The 16,931-nt window shown below is 40.9% G+C and overlaps 2 protein-coding genes across 2 annotated transcripts; both read right to left on the reverse strand.

The window, feature by feature from the left end:
- Positions 1-564: 564 nt before the first annotated feature.
- Positions 565-2,774, reverse strand: LOC122641696 (cytochrome P450 71B37-like). Its single transcript, XM_043834983.1, has 2 exons — positions 1,874-2,774; positions 565-1,219 (listed from the first exon to the last, which is right to left on the reverse strand). Exons 1-2 carry the CDS (start codon positions 2,756-2,758, stop codon positions 596-598), a joined length of 1,509 nt encoding a protein of 502 aa, XP_043690918.1. The 5' UTR covers positions 2,759-2,774; the 3' UTR covers positions 565-595.
- An 11,594-nt stretch (positions 2,775-14,368) lies between these two features.
- Positions 14,369-16,647, reverse strand: LOC122641349 (7-deoxyloganetin glucosyltransferase-like). The gene is made up of 2 exons (XM_043834558.1): positions 16,143-16,647; positions 14,369-15,310 (listed from the first exon to the last, which is right to left on the reverse strand). Exons 1-2 carry the CDS (start codon positions 16,633-16,635, stop codon positions 14,373-14,375), a joined length of 1,431 nt encoding a protein of 476 aa, XP_043690493.1. The 5' UTR covers positions 16,636-16,647; the 3' UTR covers positions 14,369-14,372.
- Between the last annotated feature and the right edge of the window lie 284 nt (positions 16,648-16,931).

Genomic DNA, 16,931 nt, shown 5'->3' on the forward strand with positions numbered 1-16,931 from the left:
AGTGTTGATCATCTTCAATTCCTATCGTCGTTCAAGCGAGGAAGAACTATTATCTGGAGGAGAAATTTCAATTGCAGTTCTAAGGTAACATGTTCTTCGCGCTTCAATTGGTTATGAGTTGATCTCAAATTTGAATGCATAAGTTCTATACCCGATCCAAATCTGCTGCACTATCAGGTCACCGATCCCAACACTGCAATCGTTGTCATGATTCTTGCTAGGCTTCTCTAGCGGGATTTCTGTTTTTTTTTTTTCATCCAAATATATATTATCTGGGACCCGGATAATATTCACAACAAGCACATGAATATGAGAAATGTATTAATTAATTTAACCATATTAAATTGGGTTTGATGGACACATACATCAAATGCAATTAATTCAACACTGATACCATGCCAAACTAAAAGATGCTTTTCCATTGATTGCACACGGAATGAGCCATGATCATATACATGGTCAAGAGACCTAACGAAGATAGAACTATGCATGCGAATACAAGTAACATAAACTAGGAAAGCTAAACACACTACAACTCTTATGATAACCGTCAATAATAGACTATTATTATTTATGTTTGAAGCTCTGGTAGGCACTACTCAACCAGTTTGGCATTCCAGGGAATGGGCACTAAAATGAGAGGCGTTTTCTTGTTGCTGGAAAGATTAAACGACTCCTCCATATTGATGTCTTCAACTGTCATCCCACTAGGCAGTTTCCAATCAAAGCCATACAAAAGATTTGCAACTATGGGTTCAACAATTGCAAGTCCCATAGTAATTCCAGGACAGATCCTTCGACCAGATGAAAATGGCAAATACTCATAACTTTGCCCATTCACATCAATGGGATTGTCTATGAATCTCTCAGGGATGTACTCATCTGGGTTCTTCCAATATCTTGGATCTCTCTGGACTGCAAAAACATCGACATGGATTCTTGTTTTGTTGGGTATGTCATAACCATCTAACTTACAATCACACATGGTTTCTCGAGCAAACAATAGAGGAGAAGGTGGGTGCAGCCTCCAGCTCTCCTTCAATGCTGCTTTAAAGAAATGAAGGCTCTGGATATCACTTTCATCGACTTTTCCTTTACTTCCAACATGGCTTCTGATTTCAGCCTGCACCTTCTTCATCACTCTTGGGTGCCTTGTAAGTTCTGTCATTGCCCACACCATGCTAAGAGCACCTGAGTCCACTGAACCAAGGAATACATCCTGGATCATACAGAAATAAGAATATTGAAGAACAACCAAAATCAAGATTTGGATCATAAAATAAAGATTAAAAGAAAGGGAGTGTCGAATGACACATCTATAGGTATATTTAGAACTTGACACCTACTCTTATTTGTTCGTTTTATTCCTAGAAGTTTTTTAAGATAATGGTATAAAATGGTTTTCAAAAATAATTTGAAAATAACATATCATTATGTCTTTATCAAAATATATCATTGTCATGAAAATTTTCCTATAAGGGTTTTCAAAAATAACTTGAAAATAACATATCATTATATCTTTATAAAAATGTATCGTTGTCATGAATAATTTCCCGTACACATGTAAAATGACAATATTTACCCTCATTGAAAAAAATTATATGTATCGCTAAAAGGGTATAAAAAGATTTTCAAAAAATAATTTGAAAATAACATATCATTATATCTTTATAAAAATGTATCGTTGTCATGAATAATTTCCAGTACACATAAAATGACAATATTTACCTTCATCGAAAAAAATTATATGTATCGCTAAAAGAGTAAATACCTTGAGGTGTGTCAATAAGAAAATCCCTTCAAAGAAATGAGAAAGAGAGAGAGAGAGAAAGAGTGGGGAAAAAATTGGTCATTGAGTATTTGAGGGACTTACCTTGAGTACTCCCTTGATATGGTCTTTGGTGATGGGAATTCTACTGGACTGATCTCTTTGTAGTCGGAGCAAGACATCGATGATGTCTTCGCGTTCAGGCTTCGGCCTATTAGAATCAAGGTGATCTTCAATAGCTTTCTCAAAGAATTTATCCAAATTATGGAGTGCCCTATCAACCCTTGCAGTATGTCCAGTGAGCATATTAATGATCCACCCAAAAGAGGGAAAGATATCATCTCCAGAAAAATTGTTCAAGCAGACCAAGACATCACGAACTGCTTCAGTGAGTTTACCATCATCGAAGTCTCTTCCATTATAAATCTTTCCAAAAGCAGTCCTGCATATCACTTTATCTATGACAGAGGCTATCTTCTCAGAGAGATCAACAGGAGCTGGAGAAGCCTTGGCAATAGAATCAACCATACAAGCAATCTCTTCTTCCCTCACGAACAGATAAGACTGAACAGCCTTTGGACAAAAAAGCTCAAGAGCACAAATCTTGCGAATCTCTCTCCACCACTCTCCATAGGGTGTGAAAGAAATATCTTTGAAATTGTAGGAAATCTTTCTTGGGCCTGGAAGGGGAGGTCTACTACACATATTGGAATCTTGGTTCTTTAAGACTTCTTTTGCCATTTCAGGGGTTGAGACAAACACCACAGGAGTCCTACCAAAGTAGAACAGCATGACTTGACCATATTTCTTGGAGAACTGAGCTACAGTATGGTGAGGAAGTGAACCAATTTGGTGCAAGTTGCCTATGATAGGAAGGCCAGGTGGGGAAGGTGGAAGCTTGAATCCCTTCCCATTTTTCTTCTTTCCTTTGAGAAGCAGAAGAGATAGGAGAGAAAGGAAGAACAGAACTAGAACTGAAAGCAAATCCATCAATGGGTGTGTTTCGTTTGAATTCCCAAATCCTTTTTCCATGCAGCAGGGATCTGTGGTGGGGTGAGCTCTCCTTCTCCTTTTATAGACCCACCTATTCTTCCCTCATCTATCTTCCCAAGTCCCCCAAGTGGGGTTACCGTATTACCTAAGTGGTCATCAAAATATGTGCAAACAACACATCTTTTTCATAAAGGGCATGAGTTTGAGAAGACCTCAACAAAAACAAAAAGATTAGTCACCGACCCCGTGATTTTTAAAGGATAGGGTAATGGATACTCCAAGTCTTTGTGGTCATGTTAATCTTATCCCATTTCTACCCAAAAAGAAAAAAGTTCATCTTATCCCATTTTTTCGCAATTATGTCTTAAGTCGACCTTCTCAATTTATAGCATTATTGATAATTTGATTTTTTTTTTTTATTTTTTTAAATCTTAGGTCCCGTTTATTTAGAGGGACTTAGGTGGGGTGGGAGAATTAAGGTGGGAAAATGCTGAAGTAACATTTCCAAATTCCATCCCAATTTTGTTTGGTTAATTTGGGATGGTGAACTTACAATAGCATAAGGGGGATCTCATTAATTGCTTTGTCAACTAATGTGGCACTTCAAAATCTCACCCTTTTGCTATCCAAAATCCCACCAAATTGGTGGAACCTTGGTTATTGTTCATGTGAAAAGTAACTTTACCTCAACTTTATCTAGGAATGTAAATGGATAATCGAAAATCCAAATTTGATCTACAACCGTACCTGTTTAGGGACATCCGTATTTGTTTAGAGATATCCGGAAAAAAAATCCAAATACTCAAATAAAAATCGGTCTGAAAAAATTTCTGAATACTTAATAATAATAAAATTAAGTAAATAATGATTTTGAGGGTTTTTGAAGATTCAATAGGTTCTAGAATATGAGGAAAAGAGAATCATGATCTAAGAGATATGGATTGAGAGTGAATTGTAAGACCACCAAGGTCCACGGACCACCGAGGCGTAATGCCACCCAGGTCCACGGACCACCAAGGTGTAAAGCCACTATGGTCCACAGACCACCAAGGCCCACGGACCACCAAAGTCCGAGAACTCTCAAGGCTCGAGGCCACCAAGGTTGAATGACTACCAAAGCCTATCGGCCATATATGCAAACGACGAGAAACAATATGCAAGAAAGACAAGAATTTAACTACAAATATCAAGAGTATGAGATGGTGATAATTACAAGTCAAGTATAAAAGTTCCAGGTTCGATACACGCGAAGAAAATATACATATAAAGTCAAGGAGCATCTGCTGGGGGAGTCACATCTTCCTCTGGAGGAGAAGCCATATTAGTCTTGAGCGGGCAAACTGCACTCTCCTCGGGCAAAGCAGCGCCCTCCTCAGGCAGAACAACGCTCCCCTCAGGCAGAATAGCGTCCCAGGCTGAACAACACTCTCCACTGGAGGAACATCGGCCGCCACGGTAGCACCAGGGATCGGCGGCACGAAACCCAAAAATCAAGAGAAGTCGTAACTCAAGGTCTCCTCAAGGACGTAGGCCGCCAAGTCCTGGATCCCCGCATCATAGATCTCTTGGTTATACTCATAGAACAGCGCCTTGATGGCCCGAGACTTCTTAAACTCTGCCACGGCTCGTTCACCGGCCAATAATCACTTCGTAGTCTTGGTCTAAGTCAACTCTCCTAAGGGGTGGTTAAGGTCAGGCAAGCTTTGCTAATTAGTTCGCTCGGGGCTCACCCAGGGCCAACATCAAATTTATTGACTATTAACCCATGAATAGCCTAACCAAGGTCAGGGGTTGAATTAGCTAATCATAGTAAGATCGAGGCTAAGGTCATCCTAGAAGTGCAGGGAAACCATACAAGTCAAGCATTTAAGGATTTAGGAAGGTACTTATTTGGTTTCAAATTTCACACATATATTTATGAACAAAATAACTCCAAAAAAATATACTAACATCCCTAAGGATGCACCCATCAACAAGGTTAACCCATGAAGGAAGGTCAATCTCAAGGTTCAACAAGTTAGAGGATCCAGACCAGAAGACACTAATCACAGATGGATCGGTATAAGCATAGGTCATAACTCGGATGTGGGTCCGATAAATCTTATAAGAATGGAGAACCCGTGATTAGTTCTCTACTCATATTCCGGGGTTTTGTCCAACATTAAAGCCTTATTATTTTCATGATCAAGGTCATTTGGAAGTTCTAAACACAATTTGGCACTTTATCCAAGGATCTAGTTAAAGGTTTGGATGAACTAAGTTAAAAAAAAAATCAAAATAAGTCTGCCACTAACTTGGGGGATTACATGAGTGGGCTTTCACTTGTACAATGTCTCCATTAATTGCTTAACTAAATTATTTAAAACAACTAACCTGTTATTAGGTCATTATCTTTTTCTTCCTCGGTCTGGCCATGAATTTGGACACTGTATAGGTTCAGTTTTCTTCTTTTCATAAGCTAAGTGGGTTGCATAATACTTTCCCCACACCTGGTTCTTTATCCTACACCTTGTACTTGGAATGGGAAAAAGATTCCACTCTGTTCTAAGTTCTCACTCTTCCTATTTGATTCAAGTGTAGTGAACGGGGTTCAAGCTTCTTAATTAATTTAAGTTTCTTTGCTCAGAAGTCTTACAACCTTTCAAGTAAAACTTATATTGCCTACATCCTCATGTGCTCTAATTCCCATTTTACTTAAGATTACTAATTTACTATTATTAATAATATCTATTTCCCATTTTTCGCTTCTTCACTTTGTCTAGGGAACATGATATATCCTACTCCGGTGTATTATTCCATTCACTTGTCTTCTAAGGGAGAGGGGCTCATTGGGGCTTAAGATTTTCATTCTCAAGATAATTCACTCCCTTTCGTATAAAATGGAAGCCACAGTGTACACTAATGACTCATTCCCTACGGACTTGCCGTGCTGGTGTAGGCCTTAACATTTCGACCTTAAGGCATAAAATAAAGATCAAACAATTTACGTGAGTAGATCACACAACATGGGTGTAGACACAAGATATAGTTATATAATCATCACACATAGGCATGACCAAAAGGTCTCAAAAGATTGGGCTCACATTCCCAAAAGAACACGGACGAACTCACGGACAAAATTAATGCTGTGAGTCCGTTCATGGCTCCGTAGCAAAATAGGCAGGACGGATTAACGGACGGATTATATAATGTGAATCCGTTTGTTCGTCCGTTCTCAGAGAGCCTTGTTTGGTAAAAATACCGAAATGAACGGCACTATGGACGGATCCTTGGTCGTGGTTCCATTCGACGTTCCGTGCAGTTCCGGGAACGAAAAGATCACAATTTTACGCTAGGCAGATTTACGGCTGGAATCACGATGGTTGATCCGTTCGTGCATCCGTTTGCCAAATTTTTATAAAAACACAGCCACGAGTTTTTCAAACTCATTTTGGCTCCAAAGGGTGGACGGAACCGTAGAGCAAGAGATCTCCAAGGGCCTTTCGTTTGTGCCTCCTACGCCTTTCCTTAGTGGTTTTGAGACCTTACTCCTCAAGATTCGGCCTTCATTGCCTCAAGGTAAAGGTTCTTCCTCCTATTCCTGTATGCCAGATTTCCTTCTCTTCCTTTCTAGGGTTTTTCGGTTGTTTTTCTCCTCTTTTCTCCTCCCCATTAAACAAGGAAATAATTCATAACAAATTTGTATGTATCTTTGATTTGCATTTTCACAACCTTGTAAATACCAAAACCATGTTGGAATTTTGATTGAGGCTAGGGTTTTATTGGATTAAACCCCCCAACCGGTTAATGCTATTGGTTTGGATTAATTTTGTATGTATAATGTGTTTTGAATGTGTTTTTAATTCCTTTCAAGGAAACACTTGAGATTGTTAGTTGAGTGCACCTATGCTTAGTTTTACAATTCAAAAGGGTTTTGAGAAATGGTTGGGGTAAAGCTCCCAAGTCCTTACTGTTTTGGGAAGGAACCCCAAGACGACTAATTCCATTATATGCCCTATAACTTCCGTGGAAATTAACTCATTAACACCTCTTCAAGCACATTTGATTGTTTGTGTGATTTCTAGGGTAGAAACTTGAAGTTCATTTCTCTCCCTCCCCCCCCCCCTTTTTTTTTTTTTATTTTTCCACATTCAAACTTTGGTGTTAGTTAAAATCTTCACTTATGTAAATCATGAGTTTGATATTTTGATTGGAAACATGTGGTAACCAAGGGCATAGGTTTGTTTCTACAAAATCATCTCCTTCCATTTCCATGCCTTACGGAATTTATTTTCATCCAAGGAAACCATACACCCTATAGGTAACTATGGCTTGTCTAATTGTTGTGTAACTTCTCTTATTCAAACAACTCCTACATAGATGCATGTGTTTGCATCTATGTACGTGTATATATATTTTGTTTTATTTATTTGAGTTTGGTTCAATCATGGTGGTCCTTTGTTGGTCTCTTGTGTGTAGAGATTAATCCATGGCCCCACGAAGAAGAAATGCTCCAACTGCTTTGCCACCACCCCTAGCCTTTAATGATGAAAGTTTTATATCTGCAGAGACCGAGGGCCTCTACCATGAGCATTTCCATGACAAGAGAATTTTGGTGGAAGGGGATGCGGTGATTGAAGAATTAATTGCTTTTAAGGTGGATATCAGGTTCAGCAACTTAAGGTGGAGTATCATGCTGACAAACCCCAAATTCTACTACCCCACCCTGGTCAGGGAGTTTTACTCTGATATGGTACTTGTCCAAGAGGATGCAGACAACATTAGATTGACTTCTTTTGTGAAGGGAGTGCCCATTGCCTTCAACGAGGTGGTCCAATTGAACAGTGCTCAAAACCAAGACTCTAATCGAGTGTTGCTCAAAACCACAAATCCCTGCCAAGAGTTACTCAAAAGCAGATTTCCTACCGAGCGTTGCTCATAAATCAAAATCCAATGGAACATCGCTCAAAACCATTGCCATTTGATCTGTTGATCACCCGTTGTCATCCGATCCTTGGGTCACCCGTTGTCATTTAACTTTTCAATTACCTATTGGTCTGTTGATCACCTGTTGTCATCCGATCCCTCGATCGTCTGTTGCCATCTAATCTATTGATCACTCATTGTCATCCAATCCTTGGATCGCCCATTTCCATTTTGATCTGCTGATCACCATTGCCATTCGATCATCCGATCCCTCGATCGTCTGTTGCCATCTAATCTATTGATCACTCATTGTCATCCAATCCTTGGATCGCCCATTTCCATTTTGATCTGCTGATCACCATTGCCATTCGATCTTCAGATCACCCGTTGGTATTTGAATTGCTGACTACCTATTGATTTGTTGATCACCTGCTGTCATCCGATCCCTCGATCGCCCATTGCCATATGATCTGTTGATCACCCGTTGCCATTTTGATCTGTTGATCACCCGTTGTCATCCGATGCTTGGATCGCCCGTTACCATTTTGATCTGCTAATCACCGCTGTCATCCAATCTTTGGATCGTCCATCACCATTTGATTTGCTGATCACCGTTGTCATCCGATCTTTGGATCGCTTGTTGCCATCTGATCTATTGATCACCATTATCATTTGATCCCTAGATCGCCCGTTGCCATTTGATCTCTAATTTCCCATTGACACCCAATCTTCTAGATTTATTGATTGAGCACCAGTTGCTACCGAATGATTTATCGAGATAGGTTTTATCATTTAAAGCAAAAGATTTCATCGAATGGTTTACCGAGATAGGTTTTACCATTCAAAACAAGAATTTTCATCGAATGCTTTACCAAGATAGGTTTTATCATTCAAAAGAAGAATTTTTGTCGGATGGTTTACTGAGTTAGGTTTTACCATTCAAAACAAGAGATTTCACTGAGCAATTTGTTGAATTAGGTTTTATTGTTCAAAATATCGTCACCTATGAGCAAAGTGGTGATAGTAGCTGCTTAACCTAAGGAAGTTCGCCAAAAGGTTTACTAAGGGACCTTTATTACCTTTGAGAAAAGTAATAGAGCAGTTGCTTGGCCTAAGGAGGCTCACTGAAAAGTTTGCCGAGGGAACACTATCGCCTATAAGCAAAGCGACGATAGTAGTTGCTCAAAGGATTTGTCGAATGGCTTACCGAGATGTGGTTTTATCGTTCAACTCTGCCACCTATGAGCAAAGTGGTGGTGATGCATGCTCCTGGTGACAAAATCGAGCAGTCTTTTGTCTTTGCCCTTCGGCTGTTGGCACAGGTCTCCGCCAAAGAGGGGTAAACTTTAGACGTTGGATTTTACCACCCCCAGCGATGACAACAACCAGATGCGAAAGACTGGTAATGCCCTTTAAATACTCCTTTCCTTTGGGGTGACTTAGACACCCACTGTTCCATCACATTTCCACCCGTGGTCCCCCCACATTCCCGAAATGACCCCACACGATGCCCTCACCTAAGGCCCTGACCCAGTGGTATCGCACTCGTCCATCACACTACCATACAACACCGCGCCCAACTGCGGCACTGCATGGCAACGCCGTGCTTGGCAGTGGCACCGGCCAAGAGTGCCTCGCTCGACCACGGTGCCGTGTGGCAGCGCCGCGGCTAGGAAAATCCTACCCTCCGCGATGCCATTGGGTACCCCAAACGTAAGTTTTTTTGTCCTGCGGCGCCACCAGATGTCCCACAATGCCGCCAGACGGATTTTTGCTTATAAATAGCTCCCCCCCCCACCCTTTATTTTGACAAGTCTCAAGTTGAGGAGAGGGGGGAACCCTAGAATTCCAGTTTTCAATTTTTTTTCCTTTTTTCCTAATTTCAGTGCCCTGCCCCAGTCCAATTTTGAGCTTTCGAGCCTTGTCCCTCTGTCCGGAGTCCGGGTCCTCTGGACCCGCCTTTCCTAACCCATTTCCACCCAAAACCCCGAAGCCTCCCATGGCCTAATCACTCTGCCCGACGTCCTAATTCTTAGTTTCTGAAGTTTCTTGATGCTGTTATTCTGTTCGAGGTCCAAGTACGCAGCACCCTTGCATCGTTATTCTACCTGATATCCGAGAAGCCTAGTTTTCGAAGCTTTTTGACGGCGTTATTCTGTCCGAGGTCTCAGTACCAGACACCCGTACGTCGTTACGCTGCTCGACATCGGGGTGATTACTCTCCAAAGATTTTTTGACGCCATTATTCTGCCTGATATCTAGGCAATTACTTTTCAACGCCGTTACTCTGTCCGACAAAGGACAAAGCCAGTCTTTTGCCTTCACCTGAGCTGGGGGATGCAATTCATCCCGTATAATTGCATTGGTTTAACGCATACAAGTATGTAATCATTTCATCGCATTTTAATTTCGTAACGATGTAGACTTTTAAGTTATGCCCGTGTAGTGTATAGTAGTTAGTTTAATTAAGCAGTTTGTGCATCACTTTAGCCATACATGTGGAAATAGGACATTTATGAAGAAAAAATATTCGATAACCAACATCCAATAGAAAGACCGGTTTACCCGGGCGAGGTGGGTGCCTAACACCTTCCCACTCTCGTAACTTGACCGCTTACCTCGAATCTCTGACCAGACCAAACAAAGTCCTGTAGCCCTTCACAGGGCTATACCAATGGGTCTTAGGCCCTAATCCTAGGTGGCGACTCCATTTCATTTAATTATATGACCCCCATCCCCTGATAAATTGGCATATACCCCTTCGAGGGAAGACGCATTCTCTCTCTCTCTCTCTGTCTCCAATCGAGGAGCATAACCCTGAAAACCCCACACCCAAGCTACAGGAAAACTCGCGATTTCGGGAACGAATCCTCATAGATTCCTTGCAGCTTGGAGATGAAGTCTAAGTGAGAGTGTTGTCTACAAGAGGAACCAGATGGAGTCTGAAGTTCAAGTGATCGGTATTTACAAACTCATTATGGATATCGGATACCAGCTGGAGTTGATGAACACTCTCTTTGTCCCTTGTATGTCTAGGAATTTAATTTCTTTGTCTAGACTTGATCATGAGGGTTTTAATCTTCATTTTGGAAATAAGATTTTGAATGTTTATAAAGGCGATGTTCTAGTTTTTACTGAAAATTTATGTGAAAACCTTTATAAATTGAACTTGTACTTCGATTATGAGAAATCCCTTCTTGCCCTGCATATGAATGTTGGATCTAAACGTAAATTCAACAGTGATGATTCCTCGACCTTGTGGCATAGGCGCTTAGGTCATATCTCTAGACCTAGAATAGAAAGGTTAGTGAAGGAAGGTGTACTACACACACTAGACTTCACTGACTTTGGATCCCGAAGGTACTTTGGTGGCTCATTATGATTTAGAGCTTTATCAAATGGATGTAAAAACGACATTCTTAAATGGGGATTTGGAGGAACAAGTCTACATGAACCAGTTTGAGGGGTTTAGTGTACAAGGAAATGAAGGTCTAGTGTGCAGATTAAAGAAATCCATCTATGGACTTAAACAAGCTTCCAGATAATGGTATCTCAAGTTCAACCACATTATAGTGTCATTCAGATTTGTTGAAAACACCTTTAATAGGTGTCTATATCTGAAAGTCAGTGGGAGCAAGTTTATATTTCTGGTCCTATATATAAATGACATCTTACTTGCCAGTAATGACCTTGGTTTGTTAAATGATACGAAATCATTTCTCTCTAATAATTTTGAAATGAAAGATAGGGGTTTGGCCTCGTTTGTGATCGGCATAGAGATATATCACGATAGATCTCGCCGATTACTTGGACTGTCACAAAAAGCTTATATCAATAAATTTCTAGAGAGATATGGTATGAAGAATTGTAGACCAAGTGTTGATCCTGTAATTAAAGGAGACAAGTTTAGTTTGAGCCAGTGCCCACAGAATGATCTGAAGCGAGAAATGATGAAGGATATTATTCCCTATTCTTCTGCTGTAGGGACCCTTATGTATGCCATGAGTTGTACTCATCCAAATATTAGCTATGTCATTGGTATGTTGGGTAGATATGTCAATAATCTTGGAATTGATCACTAGGTAGCCATAAAAAAGGTGATGCGTTATTTACAGGGAACAAAAGAATACATGCTTACTTACAGAGCATCTGACCAATTGGAAGTGGTCGGATATTCAGACTCTAATTATACTGGATGCCTTGACAGTAGAAAGTCTACATCAGGTTATGTCTTTCTACTTGCTAATGGGGCAATTTCTTGGAAATCCAAGAAATAGACTTGTGTCTCTACTTCTACCATGGAAGCAGAGTTCCTGGCATGCTTTAAGGCCACATCTATGGTAATTTGATTGTGAAATTTTATCTCAGAGCTTCAGATTGTCGACACTATCATGAAACCGTTGAGAATGTACTATGACAATGTTTTTGTTGTGTACTACTCTAAGATTGACAAGGATTCTAGTAAAGCAAAGCATATTGGAGTGAAGTACAACTTTGTGAAAGAAGCCATTCAGAAACAAAAGGTGTCTATAGTTCATATAAAGACAAGTCTGATGATTGCTGGATCCGTTGACCAAAGCTGTATCGGATATGGGTCTTGTAAGAGTCTGATGTATTGGTCATATTTTATAATAAACACTCTCTCATTTGATTGATCATATTAATGAAGTTTCTGGACGTTTCTCATCTCTATCTTTATGTGCACATTTATCTTGATATGTGTGAGATATTATTGTTTTGAACCATTATATTTGTGTTTATCCCTTTTATGAACCAGTTTGAATGGAATTATTGATGTAGTAATTATGGAAGGGTGTGTGTCGGTATAAATGACATATAACTGCCATGATTCACATTAATGAGACTATTCATTCAAGGTATTACTGTTGTGTGACATATGGATGGGACATTATATTAAAATTCACGTGTTATTGTTTGAGAATTTACAGTTTGGTCAAATGGTCCAAGTGGGAGATTATAAGATATTTTTTTCTATTTTCTTATTGGTTGCCCCAATTGACCAAGTCTCTCTCAACGTTCATGTTAGTTACACTTTGGATACTTAGTTTCCTATTTGTTAAGAAATTCTTATTTATTAGGGATTAATTAGCATATTATGGGATAAGTCACTCTCCTACTATCCGTTAATATCTAACCGTTATGGGTGGCTAGATATTAACTATTTAATAGGGAGACTTAGGTCCCCTCTTTAACCCAATACGCACACTCCTTCCCATTGATGAGTGAGCATACAGTTAACGCAAGAGAGAGAAACCTAACTCCATTAAAGGCTTAAGCAAAGGAACGTCAAGCAAAGACATCAATGGCTTCAGGCAGCTCCATTGGAATTAATGGATCATTGATGAACGGTACTTAGTCTTTTACCCGTTGATGTTTGTGATTCATCAATGTATATGGCAAGATCCTGTTTATGTGTGTATTGAAGTGAGTTTAATCCTTACACAGATTTCACAAGAAGATGAGGAGGGATCGTGTTAGGATGGAAAATGAAATCTGATTTTGTGCGAAGGTGAGAGGAATCTTGGCATGGAAAGATGAAAGAAATCGTGCTAAGTGGGGAGTCTATTGAGACATTTGGTTGTTAAGTTTTGAACGATTACTAAATTAATGACTAAAAAAATTCTATTAGCGCACCGTATACATAGCTAATGCTTTTATATACCAATGATAACTTTTTTTTTTGTATTGGCCAAAGATTTCATACACGGCCTTGCAAGCATGCACAGTCGTGTCCCTTCTCACAAAGAGTAGGAAAAGTCATAAACCCCATCCATATTTAATGTTGCAAAACTCCCACCTTCTCACATGCACGGCTTACACAGCCGTGTATGAAAACTGCTCACTTTTGTATTTTATTACTATTGCATAGACGTTTTTTACTATTGCCTCTGAGGACATATAAAATCCGCTAATGCTATCTTCTCTTGTAAGTATTGGCAGATAGCGGGCTTGGTATAGCCCATACCCAGACAGGGACGTAGACTCCATCCAGACAAGGTGCTCGGGCAGTGGGTAGGGCAGTCATTTCATCCTTGTCTGGGTGTGGGCCGCACCAAGCCCGCTACCTGCCTGGCTGTAGAGGGTCGATCAAAATACTTATCATCCAATCAAATGTATCAAAATATTTTATCCCTGAATCCCATTAAGAACAACTGAGCATGGCATCAGAGAGCGAGCATGGCATCAGAGAGCGAGAGACCGAACATGTTTCAAAATCATAGTGTACGACATACCACCGATAAACTTGAGTTCGGTTCCTCTGCACGCTGCACGTACGGGTCCTTATCGCCCCCAGTACTGGGGGGTGCTGTGCTCATCGTGCGGCGCCGCACCGCCCATTTGTGCACGGTGGGGCCGCATCGGCACACATGGGCGGTGCTGCGCCGCACGATGCGCATCGCACCGCCCCGAGTAGTGGGGCGAATGGTGACCCATTGTGCACACATGGGCGGTCTTGCGCCGCACGATGCGCACAGCACCGCCCCCAGTACTGGGGGCGATAATTTTCCCTGCACGTACATGTGGAGGCAACCGTCTGTCCTATTTTTGTCATTTACAAGGGAAAGAGGGGTATTTATGGAAACAAAATAAACATGTGATTGATTATGAGATGATGTTAAATAACAAAAACAAAACAAAAAAGATTGCATATGCATACATGCTTAAGGGCGCATACTCTTCTTTTTCATTTTCTGTTGGAAAACAACACTTCCTTTTGCAGCTTCTCCAGATCCAAGAAAGAGGAGCCACCAATACTAATAGCCTCTTCAGCCTTCCTCTTCCAATCCAAAGCCCTCTTCTTCATCTCACTTCCCTTCTCTCCCTCCAATATGTCCCTCACAAGCCTCTCCACTTCCTCCCTTTTCACCTCTGTTTCCATCTCCAATCCCATTCCCCAAGCAGTACAAGCAAACCTGCAATTCATCCTCTGCTCTGCAAACAATGGCCAACAGATCATAGGCACTCCACCACACACACTCTCAACTGTTGAGTTCCACCCAGTGTGACTCAAAAACCCACCTACAGACGAGTGATTCAAGACTTCCTCTTGTGAGCACCAACTCACTATCAAGCCCCTCCCTTTTGTCTCCGTCAAGAACTTCGGTGGCAGTGCCTCTGTGTCATCCCCTCCGACCAAATCAGGCCTAATGACCCACAAGAAGTATTGGTTACTATTAGCAAGTCCCCAAGCAAACTCGGCCAGTGACTCAGGTGACATAACCGTGATACTTCCAAAATTCACGTAGATGACCGAGTTGGGCTCTTTCGAGTCGAGCCACTCAATGCAAGCTTCATCTTGTTTCCATAGGTTTGAATCAACCAAGCTCGAGCCATCTTTGATAACATTTTTGCAAAGGAGATGCAAAGGGCCTATATTGTAGATGGGTGGGAGTTGAGACTTCAATGCTTCTAAGACATCGTGTTCTAAGGCTTCGAAAGTGTTGAAAACAATGGCGGATGCATTGAAACATCTCTTGGCTTGTTCGTAAGTGAACTTAACCATGAAGTCTCTTGTATCCCCAAGACGATCAAAGTTAATCATGTCCTTCAAACGAATATCTTTCAGTCCTGGCACCCAATCAATTGGGGTGTGCTTGTACTTTTCTGAAAGATAATTCACACCTGCAAATCCATCATCATTTGAGATGAGATTAGAAATTGATACAAGATAGGGGTGAAATAGGGCCGAGTTGGACCGGGTTTTTTAAAATCCTAACCCAACCCTGAGTCCTTTTATTGTAATTAAAGCCCAACTCAGGTCTAGGGCGGGCTGAGATGTCTCAGTCTAAGCCCAACCCTGCTGGGCTCAGTCCAACCCAACTCGGCCCTGATTAACCCTGATCGGGTAGGGTTGGGCTGGACCCTACTTTTTGCCGAGGACTGGGTTGGCCCTGATTGACTTTGAAATTTGTAAGGTTTGGTTGGCCCTGATTTATCCTATTTTTTTTGCCATTTACATCATATTATACATTAAAAAAATGGGACACATGTGATTGGGTATTGGTTTGTTTCATATTCAATTAACTATTAGATTTTTCATTATATTAAAAAATTTAGCCCAATCTCAAAATTGTAAATAATTTATTTCAATAGATTAAATTAATTTTTTTTGGTAAGTCAATAGATAATTATATACTTAAAAAAATGCAAAATGTAAACAATAAATTGTAAATCAAATCTTACACAGGGTTGGACCGGGCTGGGTTAACCCGATGCTTCAACTCTAATCCAGCCTAACCTTGACCTAGGGCCTGAAAATTTCAATCCTAACCTGACCTTAGGGTTGAAATATCCAACCCAAGCCCTTTTTAGATTCAAGGCGGTCTCGTAGCCTAGGTGCGACAGTGCCAAACTTACACCCCTAATAGAAAATAATGAAATGAACATAGTCGACTCTATCGGGTTTCGAGTATAAATCAGTATTTTAATGGCGCAGTTATTAATTAAGCATTACCTTTGGCTACTGTGAGTCCTCTGTCGTCAAGTTGAGGATATTGTAGATAAGCCATGAAACCACAAACACTAGCAGTCCAGACACCAACGCCAGGAACGCCGATTTCTTCGGCAGCCGTCAAAGAAAAGCTCATCGGAATATCAAAGAATATACAAGTAACCGGTGGAACATCGGAATCGTTGAGTTTGTCGAGAAGTTTACGGAATGGTTCCAAGCAGTTTTTACTGGTGGATTCACAGAGGGTCGGTACGTCACGGGTAGCAGAAGGAGGGAGACCATCAGGGATGGTTTCGAATCGGAAGTCAGGTAAATGGTCGACCGTGTTGGGACCACTAGACTTGAGGACTCGTTCATGGTTGATCTCAGTATTGACGAAAGTGATGTGGAAGCCTCTGTAATGCAGAAGTTCTGCTAGTTGGAGCAATGGGTTTATGTGACCTTGAGTCGGGTATGGCACAAACACTGCGTGTGGCTTCTCTCCGATCGATCGCATCTTTGTGTCTCTGTGTCTGCGTGAATAGATTGAGAATTGGGTTTTTATAGCTGTGAAATGGGTCAGTAGTTCGGGTTGGTTTTCACGGGTAACCGGGTCAATTAACAGAAAATGGAAGAGAACTAGAGAACTCACCTGGTGACCTGGGCCCATCAACAGGGGGAAGAGAGGAATGTGAGCGGTGGAAAGCATCAATCGAGAGCGTCAACTTGGGTGGCTTTGTGTATAATTACGTGGATGCCGCTGACAGATCTTTATGTGATCAGAAATAAATATGTCTCACATGGTGGAATGGC

Source organism: Telopea speciosissima, chromosome 10 (assembly GCF_018873765.1).
Source record: "Telopea speciosissima isolate NSW1024214 ecotype Mountain lineage chromosome 10, Tspe_v1, whole genome shotgun sequence".
NCBI classification, from domain to species: Eukaryota; Viridiplantae; Streptophyta; class Magnoliopsida; order Proteales; family Proteaceae; genus Telopea; species Telopea speciosissima.